General features: G+C 39.5%; 1 protein-coding gene across 1 annotated transcript; it reads left to right on the top strand.

Moving 5' to 3' along the window:
* The first annotated feature begins 4,087 nt into the window (after positions 1–4,087).
* On the top strand, positions 4,088–11,448 carry LOC130731110 (ABC transporter C family member 4). Its single transcript, XM_057583298.1, has 11 exons — positions 4,088–6,481; positions 6,708–7,028; positions 7,442–7,528; positions 7,630–8,250; positions 8,386–8,550; positions 8,857–9,151; positions 9,384–9,598; positions 9,950–10,255; positions 10,328–10,391; positions 10,477–10,716; positions 10,855–11,448. The coding sequence occupies exons 1-11, from the start codon at positions 4,364–4,366 to the stop codon at positions 10,953–10,955; spliced, it is 4,533 nt and encodes a 1,510-aa protein (XP_057439281.1). The 5' UTR covers positions 4,088–4,363; the 3' UTR covers positions 10,956–11,448.
* Positions 11,449–11,737: the final 289 nt, after the last annotated feature.

Here is an 11,737-nt window from a genome sequence, read left to right as displayed (position 1 = left end):
GATGGGATTCCCTCTCTCTTGGGTCAACCTCATTATGAGTTGTGTAACCACAGTGAATTTCTTTATTTTACTAAACGGAGCGCCCCAAACCCCCTTTGCCCCGGGGAGAGGGTTGCGACAGGGTGACCCCTTGTCCCCTTATCTATTCATCCTTTGTGGTGAGGTTTTCTCTGCGCTTATTAATAAAGCAGTAATGTCCTCTTCTTTACATGGTGTTAAGGTAGCTCGATCAGCACCTGTGATTTCTCACTTACTTTTTGCAGATGATAGTGTAATCTTTGCAAAAGCTACGCCAGAGGAGGTGGAGAGTGTGAAGGAAATTCTTTCAACTTACGAGCGAGTTTCAGGACAAGTCATTAACCTTGACAAGTCAACGCTCACATGTAGCCGAAACGTGCCAGATAATTGTTTTAATCACCTTAAAGGGTTAATGAATGTAAAGGCTGTTGAGCATTTTGACAAGTATTTGGGTCTACCAACCATTATTGGTAAGTCAAAGACCCAAATTTTTAACTTTGTTAAGGAGCGGGTTTGGAATAAACTCAAAGGTTGGAAAGAAAGAGTTTTATCCAGGGCTGGACGAGAGGTGCTAGTGAAGGCGGTTGCACAGGCGATTCCATCTTATGTGATGTCATGTTTCCTCCTTCCGGATGGTTTATGTTCTCAAATTGAATCCATGATAAGCAGGTTCTATTGGGGTGGTGATGTTGACAATCGATGTGTTCATTGGCTCAAATGGGATTCTCTTTGCCAACCCAAATGCAAGGGTGGCTTGGGTTTCCGAGATTTTAAAGCGTTTAACATCGCTTTGGTGGGGAAGAACTGGTGGCGAATCATGTCGAAGCCAAATACTATGCTGGCACGGGTTTACAAGTCTGTATATTTCCCACGACAAACAATCTTTGGAGCTAAGAAGGGTTATAGACCAAGCTATGCATGGTCTAGCTTGTTGGGATCAGCTTGGGTCTTTGAGCAAGGAGGTCTTTGGAGAGTTGGGGATGGCAAAACGATTAGAGCTTGGGACGATAAATGGATCCCTTCCTCAACCCCAATGGTGTACCGCGAGGATGTGGCAGCGGAACTTCATGTCACTCATGTGTCGGATTTAATGCTTCCAAATGGAGGGGGGTGGGACCGTGACAAGGTTGAGTTCCTGTGCTGGCCACCTACTGCAACAGCTATCCTTTCTGTCCCCTTGCCCATGTATCATCAGGAGGATAGCTTTTTCTGGCCAGCTCCTGTTGATGGATGCTACTCCTCCAAAACAGGTTATCAATTCATCCGAAATCAGCATCATGCGCGTGTGGCATCGGGCTCTTCAGCTCCAGCTATGAGGCCAGCTCTTTGGTTGAAACTTTGGAAGGCAGAGGTAGCACCGAGGTGCTGCGAAACGGCATGGCGAGCATGCCTCAACTTGCTACCTGTTCGTGCGTTATTACACAGTCGAGGAGTGGCAACGGATCCATTGTGCCCTCGGTGTTTAGCGGCTCCGGAAACACATGAGCATGCTCTCTTTTTTTGTCCGTTTATCAAACAGGTCTGGTTTGCCTCTCCGCTGGGGTTTCGTCTTCATGAGGAGTGCTCGGTGCAAGAATTTTTTACTGAATTTCTGGGTGCAGCTGATTGTAATGGCATTGGTATGTTTTTCTCCATCTTATATTCAGTGTGGCAGACACGTAATGATCTTCTCTTCAGCGCGAAGCAAAGCTCTGTTGATCAGATCCTGTTGCGAGCGTCTAGCCTTCGCCCGTCGAGCAACCAGTTAACTGCTCCTCACCGCCATGGCCGCGAGCATGTTTCTTCATGGCGTCGACCAGCTGCAGGAATTTTTAAAGTGAACTTTGATGCTTCATTGCTGCAATCTCATGAGGCTGGGTTCGGGTTTATAGCAAGGAACAAGGAGGGGGAGGTCTTGGCTGCTGCTACATCGACCATGGGCCCGGTTCTTTCATCGGTTTTGGCAGAAGCACTTGCTTTGCGCTGGGCCTTGGGGTTGGCAAAGGAATTGGGGTTTCGCCGCATCTGGGTTGAGACGGATTGCTTGGTGCTATACAACTATTGGGAACGTAGAGAGGGTGGCTTCTCCCATTTGGAAACAGTTGTTAAGGATTGTCGTTTACTGCTTTGTAGTTTTGATGTTTTTACTTTTACTTTCGTTCGTAGGACCGGCAATTCTGTTGCCGACGCGTTGGCAAAACTTGCTTTTCGTTTAGGCTGTTTGTTTTGGATTGAAGAGGCTCCGTTGGAGGTTTCCTCTCTCATCCAGGATGATGTTTTTGCCTCTGTGGCTTCTTCTCTTTGAATGAAACCCAATTTCGAAAAAGGATACAAAAATTGACACTTTCAAAAAAAAAATTACAAAAATTGATAAATGATAGTGAGGAAAATAAAATGTAACTTTTTGATTATATACAATCGATGAGGATGTCGATATTATTTAATGAGTGGTGTTATATCACATGAGTGATTTTTTTTAATAAAAAAATATTAGTTGTTTTTTTTTTTAAACTCAAATATTAGTTTGTTAATTGTTAGTAAATTAGTTTCTTCACATGGTTTGGACTTGAACCCTCCCTTCAATGCCCTTCATTTTCCTTAGCTCATCAAATGAGTGAGTAATAGACACACGACTCAAGCAAGACCTTGTAAAATTTATAACAATATGTTTTTTTAGAAAATTGAAATAAAACAGAATAGCATAAATCCAAACCAAAACGGAACACTGGGTAGTGGTGGTATGATTTTAGACCAGACGAGACACTAGGTCCTTGGCTTCACGAAATTGTACGGTGTAGGGAGTGCTTTTGCAGCAGAGCTTCCTAGGGTCAGGATGGTTTGAAGTATGTTTGGGAGTCTGGCATTCGGAACATTGTGTGCAACGTGGATAACATGGAGATAACTGATGTGTTGGGGTCAGAACCGTGATACGAATGCATTTTGGCACCAACATATTATTGATGCTATTCAAGCGATGTTGGCTTGGGAGCGGAGTGTTGCGTTTATTTGCATTTCTCGCGCGCGAAATAGTGTGACAAATGCTCTAGCAAAGTTTGCCTCTCAGATGCATGCTCCTCCGCGTATTTTGGAAGGTTCCACCTTCACTTGTGATTCCAATGTTGTACATGGATGTTCTAGGATAGTTTGTTTTGCTTTTTTCCCTGCGTCTATTTGTTCCTTTTGTCAACAAAAAAACCAAATAAAAAACATGTGAAAAAGTTTTATGAGGTCGTTTGTGAAACTTCTCGTGTGAGCAAGCATTTCCTTTATTTAATTTAGGTGTTTACAAAATGAGTCTCTCCTCTAAAAAAGTACATAATTTTTAATCTTTTAAGTGCACTTAGTGCATATAATCCTTTAAGTGCGAATTTACATATCGGGGCATGACCTAATTAAAATAAAAATGTATTAAAATAATAAATTGATGTTTTGAAATTTATTAAATTTATTATTATTAAATTTATACAATATTAATTTAGTATGTAAATTGAAAAAATAATTTAAACTTTATAACATTTCAAGTTTGTTCATTTTAGTAAAAAAATAATATAGATTAATTAGTTATCCAATTAAAATAAATTAGTTGAAAGAATAAAATGAAATTTTATAAATTTAATAGATATTTTATTATTGAATTTAATTCTTACCATATGAAATTAATTATTTAATTTGGAAGATAAAATTGAATTTTCTTAGATCTTAAATGTGTCCATTTTAATAAATTTATATCGTTTTAATTATTTTGTTAAATTGCTCTTGTAATTATGACTCGGGTACGTCGAAGATCAAAGATCTCCTTAAGACTCAAGAATGCGGATTTTGAGATTCAAATCCTCAATTGAAGAGTTTAAACAATCACTATTATGACTGCTGCTGCGATAAACCCTTATTGGTATTTTTATCTATTATCTGCCCTCACAAATGAATTCTTTCAAATTTAATTACATTATTACAATTGAATTCACCTAAAAATGAAGAATAATTATTTATAAACCATTACATTTTATATAGTACATACACTACTAACCACACGTTTTTTCTCTCCATCTCTTTTCTTGATCAAGTCACGTTATATATCAAATTGATCACTTATGCGTATCACTCATACCATCATATCTTTGTTCTACCGATCTTTGTCCAAAAGTGAAACTAAGCATACTTTTAAAAGTGTGTCATCATTAGCCTTTTCAGGATTTTAAGTACTTCGATATCAGTGTCTGAAAACTTTCCAACCAGTCACCCAGACGGTGGAAACAAAGTAGATGAACAGTATCTGGAAAAGCAGAGAGCCTTTTGTGTAGCTGAAGTGGCTTCTCAATTCTCAGTTGAGAGAGGAGGAGGCTACTTGCAAGTTGCATAGACAGCCATGTCTTCCTCTTCCTCTTCCTCTTCCTCTTGGCTCACTTCCTTCTCATGTTCATCCCCAGTCAAACAAGCCACAGGGGACACTTTCATCTCAACTCTCCCTCAATGGCTCACCTTCATTTTCCTCTCCCCCTGTCCCCAGAGAGCTCTGTTATCCGCAGTCAATGTTCTCCTCCTCCTTATTCTCTTCATCTTTGCAATCACAAAGCTCTTCAAAAGGTTCACTTCCAATGGAAACTCTCAAACTGAACTCAACAAGCCCCTCATCACCAATACCAGATCATTCCCCACAACAACAACTATACAGTTCAAACTAACCTTAACTGCAACCATTGTTCTCGCAGTACTGTACACTGTTTCCTTCATTCTGGCATTCACCAGTTCCACCGAAGCGCCATGGAAGCAAGTTGATGGTATATTTTGGTTAATCCAGGCCAAAACCCATGCAGCACTTGCTGTCTCAATCATCCATGAGAGAAGATTCAAAGCTCTCAAACACCCTGTGTCACTCAGAGTTTACTGGGTTGCGTTTTTCATCCTCATTTCCTTGTTCTCAGCTTCTGGGGTTATCCGTTTTGTAAATGAAGATGTGGGTTTCATCTTTAAGCTGGACGACGTGGTTTCTTTCATTTCACTCCCTCTCTCGCTGTTTCTTCTTTTTGTGGCGGTTCAAGGTTCCACCGGAGTTGTTGTTCCGGCAGAAGAAACAGAGCCAGTTGTGGACGAAGGTGCTGACGTGTACGGTGATGCTCCGAGCAAAACCGAGGTTACTGGCTACGCTTCAGCTTCTGTACTATCCAAGGCGTTTTGGATGTGGTTAAACCCTTTGTTGATTAAAGGGTACAAGTCACCATTGAAGATTGATGAGGTTCCAGTAATTTCACGGGAGCATAGAGCTGGGAGGATGATAGCACTGTTTGAATCAAATTGGCCTAAATCAAAAGACAAGGGGAAGCACCCAGTTGTAATCACTTTGATTAAGTGCTTCTGGAAGCAGTTAGCCTTCACTGCTTTACTTGCTATTGTGAAACTCTCTGTGGTGTATGTTGGGCCAGTTCTCATTCAGAGTTTTGTTGATTACACTGCAGGGAAGAGAACCTCTGTGTATGAAGGATACTACCTTGTTTTGATTCTTCTTGTTGCTAAGTTCATAGAAGTCATGTGCACTCACCATTTCAATTTCCAGGCCCAGAAGCTTGGGATGCTTCTAAGATCCACTCTTACACCTGCTTTGTATAAAAAGGGGTTATTGCTATCATTCTCTTCTCGGCAGGATCATGGTGTAGGGACAATTGTGAATTACATGGCAGTTGATACCCAACAACTCTCTGATATGATACTCCAGTTGCATTCTATATGGATGATGCCAATTCAAGTTTTTATTGGCTTAGTTTTGCTGTACAATTGTCTTGGTCCCTCAGTGGTTACCGCGTTGCTTGGACTTTCTGCGGTGCTCGCGTTCGCGGTGGTTACTACCCGCAGGCACAACACTTTCCAGTTCAACATGATGAAGAACCGCGACTCAAGAATGAAAGCTGTGAATGAGATGCTCAATTACATGCGTGTGATCAAGTTTCAGGCTTGGGAGGAACATTTCAATGGAAGAATCTTGGGTTTCCGCAGTTCGGAGTATCAATGGCTTTCAAACTTGATGTACTCGATTTGTGGAAACATGGTTCTGATGTGGAGCGCGCCATTGTTGATATCAACTATCACGTTTGGCACAGCTATTTTGCTTGGTGTTCCGCTTGATGCAGGGTCGGTTTTCACTGCAACAAGTATCTTCAGGATCATACAGGAACCGATAAGGACGTTCCCACAGTCTATGATATCTCTTACTCAAGCAACGATATCACTGGGGAGGTTAGATAGGTTCATGCTGAGTACAGAACTGTCCAATGACTCAGTTGAGAGAGAGGAAGGATGTGGTGGACAAACTGCAGTGGAAGTTATAGATGGGACCTTTTGTTGGGATGATGAGAACCTGCAAGAGGACTTGAAAAATATCAATTTGGAGATAAAAAAGGGGGAGCTTACAGCAGTTGTTGGGACTGTAGGGTCAGGAAAGTCATCTCTCCTCGCTTCAATTCTCGGGGAGATGCGCAATGTTTCAGGAAAGGTATGATTTCTGGTTGAGAATTCAGAGCTATATAGGCATGTTTGGTATCACGATTTGTATAGGATCCAAGACATGTCTACTCAGAAGATAAGACTAGTAGTTTCTAATAAGAATTGATTATAAAACATTTCATCGTGGAACCAAGCATACTAATAGCCACATTTCACCCATTTAGGATGTTCGCATTGGAGTTGAATTTGGTTATGATTATATATTTTTGTCACAGGTTCGGGTTTGTGGGAGTGTTGCTTATGTTGCACAAACATCTTGGATTCAGAACGGGACCATTGAAACAAACATACTCTTTGGTTTGCCAATGGAAAGACACAAGTATAATAAAGTTATCAAGGTGTGTTGCTTGGAGAAAGATTTGGAATTGATGGAATATGGTGATCAGACAGAGATTGGAGAGCGAGGTATCAACCTAAGTGGTGGCCAGAAGCAGCGTATACAACTTGCCAGGGCTGTGTATCAAGACTGTGATATATATCTTCTTGATGATGTCTTCAGTGCTGTTGATGCTCATACTGGCTCTGAAATATTTAAGGTTGTTATTCTTGAAGTGATCGAGTCCTAGTCAATATTGTGTTTAATTTCACTGATTCCCTTTAACTGTTTCTAAAAGAAATGATATAGAATTCAGCTTAATAACATGTTTGGATCAACTTATTATTCTTCAGAATCAATTCTGAAAGTCAGAAGGTACACATAAAAGCTTCTCCCCACAATTGATTCTGACTTTAGAATCAATTATTGTAGGATTTCTAGACATGTACTCATTAACTAGTTGCTAATTTGAGTTTCCTAGTTTGAGTGGGTTGAACACAAAACCTTGATAACACTTGAGTGTTCTTGGGATATTTCATTTGAAGCCATAATCTTGTGCTTATCTAGATAAATATTCTGTTTGCTTCGCTGCAAAATCTGAGATTTTAATTATTGATGTATGATTTATTCAAGGAATGCGTGAGGGGAGCTCTGAAGGACAAGACCATTATTCTTGTAACACATCAAGTAGATTTCCTACATAACGTGGATCTTATTTTGGTAAGTCTCTTTTACCCATACTCTAATGCTTCATCTATTTTAATCTCTGCTTTGACTTGAGGAGTGAAGAGTATTCAAATACTAATATTTGCTTGCTAAAGGTGATGAGGGATGGTATGATAGTCCAATCAGGGAAATACGATGACCTACTAGGCTCCGGACTGGATTTTCAAGCTCTAGTAACTGCCCATGAGACCTCCCTGGAGCTGGTAGAGCAGGGTGCCGCCACACCGGGTGGAAATTTGAACAAACCAACAAAATCTCCAGAGGCACCTTCTGTTTACAATAGTGAAAGCAATTCTCCTGATCAGCCTGAATCTGACGAGAAAAGTTCTAAACTCGTCAAAGAAGAAGAGCGAGAAACTGGCAAAGTGAGCTTAAACATCTACAAACTCTACCTCACTGAGGCTTTTGGGTGGTGGGGTATCACAGGGTTAGTGTTTCTATCTTTGTTATGGCAAGCAACTTTGATGGCGAGCGACTATTGGCTGGCATATGAAACCTCAGAAGAGCGTGCTCAAATGTTTAACCCCTTCCAGTTCATTTCTGTCTACGCAATTATTACTCTTGTTTCGGTTATTGTGGTAGTGGTCAGATCCTACTCCTTTACATTCATGGGGCTAAAGACTGCACAACTTTTCTTCAAACAAATTCTCAATTGCATATTGCATGCGCCCATGTCTTTCTTTGATACTACGCCATCTGGGAGAATTCTAAGTAGGGTAAGAATTTTAGTGCCCAAGTATGCTATGTAATGCAAGAATCTAATCCATATTGATATTTGATATAAACTCTTACATTTCACATGTTAAGCAAACACTTATGATGACTTGTTTTTCTTCGTTTCAATTTTACAGGCATCTGCTGATCAGACCAATGTTGATATCGTTCTCCCCATGTTCATCAACCTTGTTACTGCCATGTACATTACAGTGCTCGGCATCTTAATCATCACATGTCAAAATTCTTGGCCAACAGTGTTCTTGTTAATTCCTCTTGTTTGGTTGAATATATGGTACCGGGTAAGAATATGATTACCCTGTGCCTCAATTGCTTTACCTGTTTTAGTTGCCACAAATGGGCTTATTCTATAACTTATCATATTTTGAAGTTATTTATGGAGTTTTAGTTCAAAGATGGTAGTAATTTGAATGGCTGTGGCACAGTTGATTTCTTAGGTACACATAATCTAGAGAACAACAAACATAAAGCTCTCATATTTGATAAAATCTGTAGTTACAAGACTATGAATTCTTCACAATTCAATATATCTACCGTACTTTGTCTTAACAATGTCCTTGTTTCCTTTCTCCTCTCTGGTTTTTCAGGGTTACTTTCTTGCTTCGTCTCGTGAACTAACTCGCCTGGATTCAATTACCAAAGCACCTGTTATCAATCACTTCTCTGAAAGCATTGCGGGGGTCATGACAATCCGTGCATTTAGAAAGCAAAAACAGTTTTGTGAAGAAAATCTCAATCGGGTGAATGCTAATTTACGAATGGATTTCCACAACTATAGTTCCAATGAGTGGCTGGGGTTACGCTTAGAATTGCTTGGGAGCCTTGTCTTTTGCATTTCTACTATGTTCATGATTATCTTACCAAGCAATATCATTAAACCAGGTAAGTTTACACCAAAGATTCTGAAGTTGTCTATCATCTGTTCAATTACTTAGTTATTATTATTGTGTCTATCTTCTTATAAATTAGGTACACTTTGCACACTTGTTCTGTTGAGTATAGGCCTTATCTTGGATAACACTGAGTAGCTTATTCTGTTAACCAGTGCTATTAAAATTGTTGTCAATTTTTTTTTTGACATGATAAACTGACTGGTTTGTGCTGCTTGATGTAGAAAATGTTGGTTTATCCCTCTCTTACGGGTTGGGCTTAAATGCTGTCTTGTTCTGGGCTGTATACTTCAGCTGTATCCTCGAAAACAAAATGGTGTCTGTTGAGAGGATAAAGCAGTTTACAAAGATTCCATCTGAACCAACATGGAATATCAAGGATCGTCTGCCTCCTCCATATTGGCCAGATCAAGGCAATGTAGATATCAAAGGCTTGGAGGTAACTTGAGTAACGAGTATAACCAAATTGATTACTAGCATGCTTGGATCAGTTTATTTTTCCTAAGAAACAGTTCTGGCACCTAGAAACTACTCATGAATGCTTCTCCCTAGAATTGATTATGAGTCATGACTTTAGAATCAACAATAGAAGGATTTCCAAACACGCGGTTGTGATGACATTGAATATTCTACATTCTAGTATCCATGTGGTTCTTGCCTTTCTGTTTAGGCCATTTGTTTAAGCAACTATCCTAGGCACAGTTCTCAATGTCGAGTTATTCATTATTAATTTTCCTTAAGCAATATTATTGTTTCCCTGTTGTAATGAATTGAGCTTCTGGTTAAACAGGTCAGATATCGTCCAAACACTCCTCTGATTCTTAAAGGCATTACTTTGAGCATTACTGGAGGAGAAAAGATTGGTGTTGTTGGTCGAACTGGGAGCGGAAAATCAACTTTAATCCAAGTTCTGTTCAGGCTGGTGGAACCTTCAGGAGGCAAAGTAATAATTGATGGTATTGACATATCCGTCTTGGGGCTTCATGATCTCAGATCTCGGTTCGGTATCATTCCTCAAGAGCCTGTCCTCTTTGAAGGAACTGTGAGAAGCAACATTGATCCAACTGGACAGTATACAGACGATGAGATGTGGAAGGTAAATAATACACCAATTCAATCTTTATGGAGCATTAATTTACGGACTAATAGCTTTTTTTTATTGCTTTAGAGCTTGGAACGCTGTCAACTAAAAGAGGTGGTGGCTGCTAAGCCTGAAAAACTTGACTCTTTAGGTAAAGGTTTTTACCATTTTTCTCTGATCTAGCTATATGAATTTGATCTCTTTTTACTAATGAGAATGTTGCTTAAACCTTGTAGTGGTGGATAATGGAGAGAACTGGAGTGTGGGGCAGAGACAGTTGCTTTGTCTTGGGCGAGTTATGCTTAAGCGAAGCCGGCTCTTGTTTATGGATGAGGCAACTGCTTCTGTTGATTCTCAAACCGATGGCATAATTCAAAAGATCATTAGAGAGGACTTTGCAGCCTGTACCATCATCAGCATTGCTCACAGAATACCCACAGTCATGGACTGTGATAGAGTTTTAGTCATAGATGCAGGTATGGTATTATCTTTGCATGAATAATCATCACGTACTATGGTGTTTTGACCTTAGTATTAAGCGCTTATGTCAAAATATATTTATATAGTCTCTTCCAAACGCCCCTTAAGTTCTTGTCTTGTTCTGTTTGTTATAGGGCTAGTGAAAGAATTCGATAAGCCCTCCAACTTGCTTCAGAGACCATCTCTATTTGGGGCATTAGTTCAAGAGTATGCCGACCGCTCCACCGGACTATAAGTAACTCTCATGTTCCTCTTGACATATCTAGCTCTGTCATCCATATATCAATGAAAAATTAGAACATCTTCGAACAGATGCAGTGCGAGGCATTTTGATTGATTTTAGAAGTACCATGTGGAGGGATGGTGTTCCATTGCTGGTGTTTTGGAGGTACTGCCAGTATTGGCAATCATTCAAGTATCTGTTAATTCATTGCTGGTGTATTCTGATGACATCGAAACATAGGTCCTGATTTTGGGCACTAGGTCACCAAGATTGCACATGTAATCATTTCACTTGATTTGTTTCTTGGGCTTCTTCCTTGAATTGAAGTTATTACTAGAATAAGTGTTTACTATAAAATAAAAATTTGACCAAACAAAATATCAATTTTCTCTGCTCATATTTAAAGTCACATCCTTTATATATTTTCAAGCAGGATTGCGGTATTTGGACTTTGGAAGATACATGAAAACACTTGTAATCTATACAATCAGTGCATTTGGTTTCATTAGCACGTATACAAAATTATAGCTATAGAGGGGAAGGTTTTCATTTTTGGAATTACAACATAAGATAGCGTTTTACATTGATTACGGACTAAATGGATGAGTTTTTTCGTAGCCTATCCCTTTTAAAGTACACGCTTATTTTTTGACAATGTATTTGCTCCATTTCTTTTGTCTAGAAAGATATTTACAAATTACAATCCTAGAAAGATATTTTTCTCTAACACAATATTTCCTCTCTAAATTTTCCACTATAGGAGGGGAGACAAATTAATTGAGTTATGAGGACCA

The sequence above is a fragment of the Lotus japonicus genome, chromosome 1 (assembly GCF_012489685.1).
Source record: "Lotus japonicus ecotype B-129 chromosome 1, LjGifu_v1.2".
In the NCBI taxonomy this organism is placed as follows: Eukaryota; Viridiplantae; Streptophyta; class Magnoliopsida; order Fabales; family Fabaceae; genus Lotus; species Lotus japonicus.
This window is presented reverse-complemented; position numbering and strand designations above follow the sequence as displayed.